At 38.1% G+C, this 13,982-nt stretch overlaps 1 protein-coding gene across 1 annotated transcript in view; it reads left to right on the forward strand.

Moving 5' to 3' along the window:
* Positions 1–905: 905 nt before the first annotated feature.
* The window catches only part of LOC109402067 (uncharacterized), a 37,069-nt gene continuing 23,992 nt past the window's right edge, over positions 906–13,982 (forward strand). The window contains exon 1 of the mRNA XM_019674665.3: positions 906–1,471. Coding sequence (XP_019530210.2) covers positions 1,349–1,471 — 123 coding nt within the window. The 5' untranslated portion in view covers positions 906–1,348. The remainder of the gene's footprint in view (positions 1,472–13,982) is intronic.

Raw genomic sequence — 13,982 nt, forward strand, 5'->3', positions numbered from 1 at the left:
CCAGGAGTTTGTTCCGGGATTTTTTTTTCAGAAATTAAACCCAGAACTTCCCCAAGAGTTTCATCTGTAATTCCTCCAATAATTTATTTTGAGATTTTCCTCCTTTAGGTCCGTCTATGATTTTTCCAAAAGTTTTTTCACTGGTTTCTTTCATTTCTGGAACTCCTCCGGATTTTTCTGCTGACATTACACAAGAAGTTTCTACTGAGCTCACGCTAAGAATTTCACTCAGGATATCTCCCATTATTCATACAGCTATGTTTCCTTGATTGCTTCAGGAAAATATGCCGGAATTCCTTCAGGAATCCCTATCTGGATTCGTTAAGGAATACAATTAAGAATCATTGAAAAGTAGCGTGGAACAACTATGCTTTACATGACAGATCGAAAAGTATGAAATTAATAACATGGTGCAAAAGGCACTTAGAGATAATACATCAATAATTGCGGCACAATGATACATGTTACCTTTTACTGGTATTTATCAGTTTTTTGGTATGTCTGAAACATACCGAAAAACTTTTTATCAAAAGTCACAGAATGTTGTCAATTCACAAAAGAGATGAATTTGTGAAAAAATCGCATTTTGGTGGGTTTTGAACCAACGGTTGTGTATTCTCTAGACCGGCACTTTAACCGATTAAGCCATAGAACAGGTAATGATTCTGTGGAACAGAAAGAGTAAGTTTGGAATCATTACCTGTTGATTAGTTGATTAAAGCACCTATCTAGCGAATACAGAGTTGTGGGTTCGAATCCCACTAGAACGAGATTATTTTTATACAAATGAGTATCCCAGTTTATCAGTTAACAACATCCTGTGCCTTCTAAATACACAGTTTTGCAATTGTGACACCTTGAATTCTTACACCGCAGAAGTGACTTCCTCGAACCAACGTCCCCCCATCGCACGGTACACCAATCTCGTGGACCGGCTTGTTTCTTGCACTCTTCTGGTGTCCACAGGTGGGTACGTGGAGGTGGTACTACTGATAAACGAGTTGTACTCGCAGCAGCTCCAACAGCAGCAGCAGCGTCGATCCGTTTTTACGATCGCACCACGCCGGTTCATTTGCGTTGATATCGCTGTACGGTTCGCATCTCCGAGAACAACCGCAACAACAACGCAACCAACAACGGTGACGTCGTCGTCCGAGATGGTTCAGTTGGTGGATCAAACCGTCGTCGCGTCGTCCGTCCGTCGTGTAGTCTAGAGAGAAGCTCTTGATTTGGTTGGCTGGTTGGCGTACTCGCGCGCGCACGCGTGTGTCTGATCTAGAGTACCTAGTTGGTGCAATTGAAAACGAAAGTGCGGATTGTCGGTGGCTGGCTGTTGGATAAGACAAGAATGCGGTTGTTGCGGGCCGCTCTGGTGGCGCTGTTTGTCGTCGGGAGTGAAGTTCTGGCCGCTCCGGCTGCGGTGGGCGTCGCCGATTGGGATCGTGACCGAATTGATCCGCTGAAGTCGGAGGTTAGTGTTGATGATGCGGGGGACGCGGAATTGGGGATTTAAATGAGTGAAAATTACTGCCGAGGCGGTAGCAATTTGGTTACGAGTGAAGTAATGGCACCGTTGAAACATCGTTGATCAATAATTGATTGACGGACGGACGGTTGTCGGTGAAGCAGTGGATATGTGAAGACCCCGGCAGACGAAGAAGTGATTTTGGCGAAGGTCTTGGACGGTGTGCTGGATTCTAGCAATAGTGGTTCACTGAAGAACGGTTACGGTGAAGATTGACGTACAAGGTTAGAAGACGTGTGCATCGGCGACTGTGTCTGGCTACGTGACAATGCGTGCTAAATTGTGAACACGTTTTTGGCATGGATATTGTATATTACAAGGCGTCTGAAGTGCTTAGAATCCGTAATGACATATCACGCTCTAAAGGTTCGGGACATATTTGCCGGAAGGTTGCAGGGTGATTGAATTAAAAAAATGATTGACAGAAGAATCTATCTGGAAACCGGATTAGCTTTGTGTAGTACGAAAAAAAAGTTCAAGCACGCGACAACCAACGGGGACTAACCTATTATAGTTAGTCGTTTGACCTCCCGGATTTCGGCGTTTCAACAGACTCCGCATTTGCATGTTCCAAACCACCCAGGAATGTTCCACACTAGTCATTAATTATACACGTTTCAGATGTCATTGCTCGGCTCCCAACAACCATTTGACGTCCAAATACATGTCTAGGACTCGTGGAGAATGACCCCAAATGTGGAGAGCTCTTATTACTACCAACCGACAGCAACTACGAAGAGCCCCCCTAAACTTAATGGCGTGCTACCGTTCTCCTCCGGGCGTTTGACCAGTGTGCAAAAAAAATGTCCAATTAGTTACACCATAGCACTGAAATCCAGCTAACTAATGTAGGTAAGCTGCAGTGGCTAATGAACTTTCAAATGAAAAAAAAAAACTAGATCTGAGTGGATGTGGAATTAGTCTACTCCCCGTGAAAACGACCTTGTCAAAACCAAGAGCTAATGATACGTTGTCATGCTATTAAGGAGAGTCTGGCAAGCCATTTACTAGATTATGTTTTTCGTTTGATTTTATGATTCAATTACAATTATATCATGAGGACTTTGTATAATGATAGTTTCATTGAAATAACTGATCAACTAAGAGTAAATATTCTTTTTTTTTTTTTAATTTAGTGCAACATATTTACAAAGATACGATTGAACCAACAATTTCGGCACAACACAAATAGGCTTGGGCAGCTTCATTTCCAGTATTTAGATCTTTTGTGGCAATACCCATATCCTTATTGTAAGGTGCATGTTACGGTGCGGATCCTTATCACTAATATGGCCATAACTCCGGAACGCTTGGACCGATTCGAGCAATTTTCAATAAAAAAAAAACAATGGAACAATACTCCACTTCGATTGAAACAAAGAGTGTGAACAAGTATTACAAGTTTTATTTTTGTGTTGAATGTGCTATTTTAACTTGTAAATATCCCCCTAGAATTAATGCACATTTATAGGGCTCTGGCACAATAGAAGCCCGCAGTCCTATTTCGATTGCCAACATTCAGGCAATTTCAGGCCGTGATTAACGACGCGTAGTGCGTCATCAGCATCATTGAAATCTCGCTCGAAATTTCAAAGTGATAAAACTCAGTTACCAAAGCGCAAATTTGGATGAAAATGAATCATCCCATATGCTCACTCGTGGTGAGTGTGATGATACTTTTTCAGCTGCGTGACTGCAGAATTGCCCGTTTTTTATCACTTCAAAAACGCGAGGCAAACAATCATTGAAAATTAAAAAGTCAATGATTCCTATGAAAATTCTGTGATGCACCAAGTCACCTTAACTGCTAAAGATGTAAACCTTTCCCTGGCACAGACTTCAAGTTTTAGAACTCTAGTGATGAAACCCGAATCGGGATGCCCCTTTGGATTAGAAATTCCTAGACCAAATGAAGCTATGGAAGCAACTAATGCTGCGAACAAAAGGCAACCTGCCAGAGAAAATACGATTACAGGATTGACTGATGGACCAACAACATTAATGAAACCTCGTCATCTTGTCATTGGAAGTTGTTATCCAATAGGGTAACTGAGCAAAATAGTTGTTCTGTGTTGTTTATGTCCATATGTGTTGTCCTAATTTATTACGCATTCGTAAGGTTTCACTATGTTGTATTTTAATATGCAATTGTAGTGCTTCATTATTTTTTTGTAATACTAGTTTGATATTTCCTTTCTGAAAGTGACGTGACCTTTTCGTATACAATGTACCCATACACACGCACAAGGATTCTATAGGGTATTTCCTGGAATTCCTCCAAGAGCTTCTTTACTATTTTATTTCCAATGGTTGCTTTGGAAATTTCTTTAAAGATTTTTTAGGAAGCTGATATTTTGAAACTCCTCCAAAGACCTTCTCAGTTATTCATTTAAGAATTCCTCAAAGAATTTCTTCAAGGCTGGGTTATTCAGACCTTTAAGTCCACGGTGCACCCTGAGGAAATAAATTGCTGGGAGATGTACTTGCAAAATAGTTTTAAAAGATAAAATTCGAAATTTTGACCAATGATATATAACCTTTCTAGGTATTCTCATGTATCCCATCTACAAAAGAACCTTATAGGCTGTTCCTTCGCTAATTTCTACAAGTATAGATCGTGCTTCAATGTTTTCAGAATAAGAATTACCTCCAGTCCAGGCTTCCTTTTCAAAAAACTGGTTCCATTGAGAGGCACACGTACAGCAAATTACAGAGTTCCACAACATAATTCTATGTATTACAGCCAATCCTTCTTCGTCAGAGGTATTGTTAACTGGAATAGTTTACCAATTTCTGTTAAAACAATCACTTCTAAATCAGGTTTTAGAAGAAATCTCCTACAGCACTTGCAATAGACGGGTAATTTAGTTAGTTAAAGAGAACAATCTTTCATTATGCACATTAGATATCTTTTTATCAATTTATAATCTAAACTGTAACAACAAAAAAGATGTATGTCTTACGTTACAAGGTATTCAATAAATAAATAAATAAATGATTCTCAGATTTTTTTGACAAGATTTTTGCGACGTCAGAACCTGGCTTAAAAAGAAATTCGTGCCTGATGAATAACAAGTTTTCAGTAGTTTACTGACGAGAGTCTCGAAGAAGTATTGTGTTGATTCATAGTGGATAAAAATCACCTTCTTCATCCTTATGGTTCTACGTCCCCACTGGAACTTGGCCTGTCTCGCTTCAACTTAGTGTTCTTTGAGCACTTCCACAGTTATTAGTTGAAGGGTTTTGTTTGCTTGCCATTGCATATTGTGAGGCAATTACAATTATACACTATGCCCTGGAAGTCGAGCAAATTTTCCCAACTCGAACTAAAATTCTAACAAAACAGTTAAATGTGAGATAATATCGCTTGAAAATCGAAACTATCAAATATATAGATACTTGCCCACAACCTATCAGTGTCTAGTTACTACAAAATAACATCACAGACAAACAAACGTGACAATTTTACCACATTCATTGTAAACGATCAACGTTCCTACACAATGTATCCGCTATCGCATAAATATAACTGCAACTAACATACTCAAAAGACGAAAGTAATATTTCTTTATCATCTGCCTAGCAACTGATATGCATGAATTTCAATTTTACATGAATCTTACATTTATTTCCAAAATTTCACACAGTATTATGCATAAAATAATGTGAATACTCTCAGTCGTTTTAGTCCACATTTGTAAGGGTCTCGTACTGATTGCATTGCTTTTATATGGCCCAAAGTCACCCTCAAAACGAAGTATTTGTACTAAAGCTTGAGTAACTAAGTTTTTCATGCAAAATAGCATACAAAACCAAGAAAACTTATTATACTTTTCAAAACAATTACCCAACACACCGAGAAAACAGTAATTCATTACATTTTCGGTTTTCAGCTGTTTTCTGCTGGGCATTTTAAAACAACGATATTGTACAGTACGCCTAACCATAAAATTCACATCAAGTTTTCTTAATAGAAAATTGACTAAATGTGACTTTTTTATACATTGGATGTTCTACGCAAGTTATATTTACCGTATACCATTAACTTTGATTGATAATCACTTCGTTAAATTTTAGTATTTTAAGCGAAACATCTTTTTTGATTTTTAACCCAAAGTTACCCCCCAGGCCCAATGTCACCCCGACTGGCGGTAACTAATATCAAGATTTCTGAAGAAGTTTAGATAAAATTTTGTTAAAGATTGCTGGTTTTTTTTTTTGAACATTTTCATCGCAGACTCTATTGGTTATGTACGGTCTGCAAAAAAGAATACACAGAAATAGTAGTTTACGCAACAAGGTGCAGAATAAAGAGTTTTACAGCACGAGTCGTACATTTATCCAACGAGGCTTGCCGAGTTGGATAATTACGACGAGTGCTGTAAAAATCGAGTTCTGCACCGAGTTGCGTACAACGTTTTTTACACCTTCATAAATTACCACTTGAGTATAGTTTTTAACTAAACTTTTTCATCAGACTGCACACTGATGTTCATAGCCATGATTAAGGCTCAAGCATCCATCATCATTTTTCGGAAAATCAAAAGCAGTTTTCTCTCTGTATATCGCAACATCGACCATGAAAATAAATTCACTGCATTCTATTCCTCATGTGGAGTACAGTGAATATATTTTCATAGCAAAGACTTTTGTTTTGAACGAAAAAACTGCTTTCAAATATTTGATGATGACGATGATTTCAATGACGAATTGTTCAACGTTAACGAAGTCTGATCATAGCCTATCATAGCAGGTTATACTGTGCAGTTGTCACAATTTTTCAAACCTGCGTCCAGAAAGCATCAATAAGTTGATCAAAACTGAAAACAGTGCTGTAATGGTTCATTACGCAACGCAAATCAGTGCTGTAATGAAACATTACAGCACTGTTAATTTGGTGTGGGAAAGTAGGCCTTTTCCTGTCAGATTTGCGTGAGGTAAAATGGCCTATTACGATGAGAAGTTGCAAAAAATAATAAACAAATTGATTTTTATGGAGCTTGCTAAATTGGTTCTGTAACACTAGCCCGAATGACACTAGCCTGAATGCCACAAGCCCGAATAGTAGCATAAGGTATTTTGGGGGAAACTGATTAACAATTCCATCAGAGATTTTTCCTTCTTTAAGTTATTTATTTATTTATTTATTTTTATTTATTTATTACACCATCTTCGATTATCTCGCACAGACTGAATTTCTTATACTAAAATTAATCTAGTTCTCTTATCCTACTATTAAAAACACATTTAGATACATTAAAATCAAATAGCTCAGCAACATCGTTGAAAGAGCGAAGACACATAAAAAATGGGTTGTTATGTCCATAGTTGGCGCGGTGAAACGGAATGACCAGGAAGGATGAATGACGGAATCGTCTGGGGGGGACGTGAATCGGAATCTGTTCAAGTAGTTCCGAACAGTCGATATTCCCTGTGAGGAGATCGTAAATGAGCATCCTCTGTTGATTCGTATCAGGTATCAGGTATCAGAAGGCCGGCTCCAGAGGCACGTTATCCTCCATTTGGGACATTTGTGCCATCGCCAAAATAACAGCCTATTTCATCATCTACCTGAGGGAAAAGGAAGGAAAAAGGATTTGGATGGGGATAGGGACAGGTAGGGAAATAGGAAAAATACCCTGGAAGAGGGTACTAACGCACAAGCGTACCACAATGGGTTCAAACAGCGCCCTGAAAAGGGCACTGTAATAACGCATAAAGCGAAAGAGAGCCTATAGCTCTTTACCACAGCGGGTTAAGAACAACAGAATATCCTGAAGATTCAGGTTTCTGAAGACAGTTTCACTTAATAAGTGTTTACCGAATACTCGGAAACGCAGTTGCGCGAAAACTGGACAGTTACATATCAAATGATACGAAGTTCCAGAATCGGATTCACAGCTATCACAGGCAAATGAATCAGCTTGCTGAATATTCGCCATGTGATAGCTGAGTCGGCAGTGGCCAGTCAATGCTTTGACCAGCATGCTGCAATTCTGCTTAGACAGATTAGTTAGATACTTCGCCACCCGTAGAGATGGCTCAGCACTATACAATTTGGTTTGACGACATGACTCCAAACTATTCCAATATTGTCTGTGTTGAGTGACAGCCCAGGTGTGAATCTGAAGCTTAATCCAACACTTCGATATCGGAATAGCTGGCTCAGGGCCAATGAAGTCATGTGATGCTCCAGAGCGAGCTAACTCATCAGCCAATTCATTTCCAGCGATGGAAGAATGACCAGGTACCCATAGAAGGTGAACAGCGTTTGCTGAATTCAGCTCCTCGATTTGAGTTCGACAAGCGATAACTACCTTCGACCTGGAGTTGGCCGAAGCAAGTGCTTTAATAGCAGCCTGGCTATCTGAACAGAAGTATATTACTTTGCCCATTACGTGCTGCTGAAGTGCTGATTGCACTCCGCACATAAGAGCAAAGATTTCGGCCTGAAAAACGGTACAGTGTCTACCAAGTGAATAAGACTGATACAGCCTTAGCTCACGAGAATAAACACCAGCACCTGCTCGACCTTCGAGAAGGGAGCCATCAGTGTAACATACGATGCCGTCTGAAATACTTCTTTCCAGATAACCAGATGTCCACTCTTCCCGGGAAGGGAATTTCGTGGAAAATGTTCTATATGGAAAATTACAAGCAATTGTAAGATCACTTGGAGCAAGGACAATTTTGTCCCAATTCACCAAAAGTGGAAACAACGAGGTGTGTGTTGAACTGCGGTTCACAGGAGTTTCCTCTAGTAGACCGAGTACCCGTAACCGGTAAGTGCAAGAAAGGGCTTCTTGTTTGAGATGAATGTGTAGTGGGGCAACGTCAAAGAGAACTTCTAGCGCTGCCGTAGGAGTTGAAGAGAACGCTCCAGACATCGCCATTAAGCACATCCTTTGGAGATGGCCTAACTTTGATTGGACCGTTCTCACTTCACCCTTTTGCCACCACACAAGACATCCATAAGCCAATATTGGCCGAACCACAGTTGTGTAAATCCATTTGATATACTTGTGTTTTAGACCCCAAGTTGTACCAAAAGTACGCCGGCATTGCCCGAAGGCCATACAAGCTTTCTTGATTCTGAACTCAATGTTAGGTGTCCAGGAAAGCTTGGAATCAAGAATGACTCCAACGTACTTTACCTGTTCAGTCACATCGATTTCAGAATCAAAGAGACGCAAGGGTCGAACGCCATTACGGTTTCGCCTTTCCGTGAAAAGAACAATAGATGTTTTACTCGGATTAAGCGAAGGGCCATATTGGCGACACCAACCCTCAACAACCTGAAGGGCGCTTTGCATCAGGTCGAAAAGGGGGCACATACCGACTAACAATGTTAGGTAGTCGTCGGCAAAACCATAAGTAGGAAAACCGCTATTATTGATTCGCCTCAATAGCGTATCTGCTACGAGATTCCACAAAACCGGTGATAAGACTCCCCCTTGGGGGCATGCACAAACACTCAATTTCCTAATCCCTGCTAGACGCAATGTCGAGAAGAGATATCGGTTTTTGAGCATTTGGTGAATCCAATTGGAAATCATTGGAGATATACCATGACTCCATGCGGCTTCCAATATGGCATCGAAAGGCACGTTGTCAAAGGCACCCTCGATATCTAAGAAAACACCCAGACAAGACTGTTTTTGAGCGAATGCTTTCTCGATATCGTAAACAACCTTGTGTAAAAGAGTCACAGTGGACTTACCAGATTGGTAGGCATGTTGGTTCACATGAAGAGGCATGTTGGCCAGATGAACATCACGGATGTGATGATCCACAATGCGTTCTAAGCATTTCAGAAGAAAAGAGGTCAAACTGATAGGTCTGAAACTCTTTGCTTTTTCATACGACGCACGACCCACTTTTGGAATAAACTTTACAGTAATATCCCGCCAGGATTTGGGAATATACCCTGTAGCAAAACTGCAAACAAGTAATTTTTTTAAAACATGTTTGAAATAATCAAATCCCTTCTGAAGCAAAATAGAATAAATCCCATCTGCCCCAGGAGATTTGAAAGGAGCAAAGCTATTAAGAGCCCACTCAAAATTTTTTTCTGTAATTATTGCGTTCTTGTAGGTATTTGTTCTAGGAATTCAGCAATAGTTTTTCTAAAGATTACTCCAAAAATTATTTAAGAATTTATTGCCCCTGTTGTATTGATCAAAAATTTTCTCCATGATTAACTCCAGGGATATCGCGAAAAATTCCTTAAGGGATTCTTTCAAGATTTATCATTTTTTCCGGATTTTTTCAGAAAGAAGATTCTTGCAAGATTTTCTAAAATGATTCAAGCAAGATTCGTTCTAGCGATTATTTAGAAATTACCTTCAAGGATTGTTACGAAATTTTGTGAATGTATTCTTTCATATATTTCTTCAAATATGTCTGTAAGATATTTCCATCGAAATTCTCTGAAAATTTCCCTAGAATTCTAAAAATTTCTCCAAGGTTTCTCAAGGAGTTGCTCCAAAACTTTGCAAGATGCAATTCCTAGAAAAAAATTGGCAGAGATTCGAAGATTATTCAAGAGATTCAAGGTCTTTTTACATATATTCGGAGCTTTCTTCAGGCATTCATTTGAAATTTTCACTAGAAAATTGTCAAGAGATGCTGAAAGTCTCTCCAGAGGTTTCTCCAGATATTCCTCCAGGTATTCCTCAAGGGATTGCTTAGGGTTTATTAGGACCTTAATTCAGGTATTCTTTGATATTTTTGCAGAGATGCTTCGGCAAATTCTACAAATATTTTCTCAGCAATTCCTTAGGATTTTTCAAAGGATTTATCAAGAAATGCTTCTAAGAATACATGCAATGGATCCTCCTGTTCTTCCAGGTATTATTTCAAAGATTCTATAAGAAACAGTTTTTCAAAAGGTTTTTTTAGAAGTTCTTTAAAAATATCTTCTTGAACTTGAAGAAAAGCAATTATCCCTAAATAAATTGTATAAAAAATATGCTATGAATTCCTCCAGAGATATCACCAGGAGTTCTCCTAAGGATTTCTTCTGTAACTCCTCCAGGGATTCCTCAGAAATTTATTGATGGATTTATTCAAGAATTACACCAGTGGCTGGAATTTCTGCAAGAATTTTGACAGACATTTTTATGAGATTCTTTCAGAAAGTTCTCTACGGATATCTGCAGGATTCCTCTCGGAAATATCTAAAGCAATTTAGAATCGGAATAACTTCCAGAGTTCCATAAGAGTTTCTTTAGGTATTAAGGAGGTATCTTAAGATAATTATCTCAGGGTAGCTTAAGGAGCTATTCCCAGAATTTTTCGATCGCTCCAGAAAATTTCCAACAATATAGGAATATTTAAGGTTATAACTAGGAGTTTAATTTTTTTTTCCTTTGGACAACCATCCTGGGTTTTTTTTTAAGAATTTCCTTCAGAGTATTTTCTCATGGAACTCTTGAAAGAACCCTTAGATAAATTAAAAAGTATCTCTGTAGGACATTTTTGTGGAAATTTTTCGATTATTTTTTGTAAAACTGCATGAAAGAACTGTTGAAGAAATCCCACACTGAAATTCCTGAAGAAATGCCTTAAACTCCAATGAAGTCTCTTAGAATATTGTTGAATAAATCTCTAACAGAATATCAGAAGAAATCCAAGCGAATACTTTTGAAAAAAATTTCGAAGGATTTTTTGAAGAAATCTCCAGTAAAATTTCTGTAAAAATCTCAGGAAGTGCTTCCGAATGAGTCTCCAGAGGAGTATCTAAAAACACCCTGGAAATTTTCCGGAATATACCAACAGGAACTTCCTAGAGAAATATACTGATAAATTTCCAGGAAAATCATTGGGCGGAATTCCTAGAAAAGTTTGTTAGATAAACTTTGAGAAAATTTCAGAAGAAAAACTCCAAAAGGAGTCAGGAAGATTTTCTAAAAAAAAAACGGGTAGAAAATATCCGGATAACTTTTGAACGTTTGATTTTATGAAGAAATCGCTGAAAGCACTCCTGAAAGCGTTCCTGAAGTAATTTGTAGACATATTTTTTGATAAATTCCTGTAGAAATGCTTGAAAAAAAAAAAACACCTAGATTAGCTTCTGTAAATATCCTTTGAAAAACTCGAGATAATGCTGAAGTCAATCTCGTAGAAATTCATCGGAAACATTTCTGAATAAGTTCCTCAAAGAATCCGCAGAGCAATTCCTAGAGTTATCCTTTACAAAAATGTCGGGGGAACTTATGGGGAAATACATGAAGAAATATCTGGAAGAAATCCTGAAGAAACCCTGTACGAAATCCTGGATGAATTACTGCAGATATCTTTGATAGAATTTCTGAAGTAATCCGTGTAGAAATTTATGCAGGAATCCCTGCAAGGATTTTCTAAACGAATCCCTGGAAGAATATCTGAAGTAATTCCTGGCGGAGTTTACGGAGGAATTTATGGAAATTGAAATAACAGTATTCCTCATTTCTGGAGAAGTTCTCGAGGGATTTTCTGGAGGAAACCTTCTTAAAACATCCATGGATCAATTTTGAAAGCAAATGAATTCTTAATGGAATACTTGGACAAAGTAATGAAGAATTTCTAGAGAAATCTCCTGGAAAATACTTAAGAAATCTTTGGACGACTTTCTGGAGAAAGCTTCATGAAGAAGTCTGTGAAGAAATCCGAGAATTTCTGAAAGAATTCTCGTACTGAATGTTTAAAACATTGATGGAAGAATTTCTGAGGAAATTTTCTAGAGTTTTTTTTTTGAATAAAATTCTGGAGCAATTTTTAAAGATATCTATGGCATGTTCTAAAAAACTTTCAGAAGGAAACCTTAAAAAGAATTCTGAAAGGATTTTTTAACATTTTATATTGGAATCCTTGGAGCGATTCCGGAAATCCAAGGAGAAATTTCGCAGGGCATTCCTAGCTGAAGTTTTATCATATTCTGTGGGATATTTTCCGAAGGAATCGCTTTTGAAATTTATGAAAGATTTTTACAGAAATCCATGGAGTAGTTTCTGAAAATATCCATGAAATGCATTCTTTGATAAATTTCTGGAGGCATCTGTCAAAGAATTTCTAATGGAATCACTAAAAATTTCAGACGAAATTCATGGATAAGTTTCTGAAGCATTCCCAGAAAGATGGTCTTATATAACCTTCTGAGAAATTTCAGAGAAATAGCTAATGAAATATCTCAATAAATTCCTGTAAGAAACTCTAGAAATCCCTACAAAAAATTTAGGTGTGAATTTGATAATTCTTTTAAGTTATTTCCGGGAAATTTTATGGAGTGGGTGCTCATGCTGGTAGGAAATCATTTTTTTTTTGCTGGTTACTCACTGAGTAACGTCGATGACACCACTGGTACCCGAGCAGGAACGAATGACTGGCACATAACTGCAGCATACCAAAGCCAAGTATCATACCAAGACAAGGTATTGGTCGGTTATCCCGGTCGCGGAAATAACCTGTTTTGGTATTATGTAGGTATTGAGTCGTCGACACAAAATATTTCAACGAGCTATTGGTGAGGAATGCTTGAGGTATTATGCAATTATGGAAAATGCACCATTTTTATGGGAAAATCGTCTGTTATTATTGGGGTATCACAATACCTGATGTTATTATTCACATGGTATTCCTAGAACACACACTAGTTATTATTTTAGATATTTTACCTCTTATGCAGGGCTACTTAATACCTCATTCAGGTTGTAGGTATTGGGTTTTGCATACCTGAGCTTTTTTTTATTCTGCAGCTATTTTCTCCTGCTCGGGTAATGATTTATATGAATATTACAATTTTTGTGCCTCCATGTTGAATGGAAATTTCTCTTTCTAAATATCAGTAAACATCTACGATTTTTTTTGTGACTATTAACTATTAACTATCAAGATAACATTTGAAAAAAAAAACTGAAAAAATCTCCAAATTATTCCAAAGCAATGCCTGGAGAAAAAATTGAAAGAACTATTAGAGAAACATCAGGGGTCACTTTCAGAAGGTGTTTGGCCATTTGGCCGAATGCCGTTTGGCCGAACGCCATTTGGGCGAATGCCATTTGGCCGAAAGGGTCGTTTGGCCGAATTATTATCAAAAGGGTTTGGAGGCGTGGACAAACTCTGGATAACATTCTAGCTGCCAATATGATCATCAGAAATATTTCCTTCTTTTAATCAAAGGCTATTCTTTCAAGTTTTACCATCGAGGGATTAGTTAGCGTTAAAACTGGGAATATTTTCGTCAGAGATTTTTCCTTCTTTGAATCAAAGGTTGTTCTTTCGAGTTATACTGACAAAGGAAACAGTGGCAAGATCTCTTAGGTTCATCATCCTTTTTCGGCCAATCGGCATTCGGCCAAATAGCGTTTGGCCAAATGACCCGGAACCCTTTTAGAAAAAGCTGTTGAGAATTTGTAGAGGAGTTTCCGAATAAATGCTTAAGAAAACTCCTGATTAAATGGAGTAATACCGAAAAAAA

The sequence above is a fragment of the Aedes albopictus genome, chromosome 1, assembly GCF_035046485.1.
Source record: "Aedes albopictus strain Foshan chromosome 1, AalbF5, whole genome shotgun sequence".
Lineage (NCBI taxonomy): Eukaryota > Metazoa > Arthropoda > Insecta > Diptera > Culicidae > Aedes > Aedes albopictus.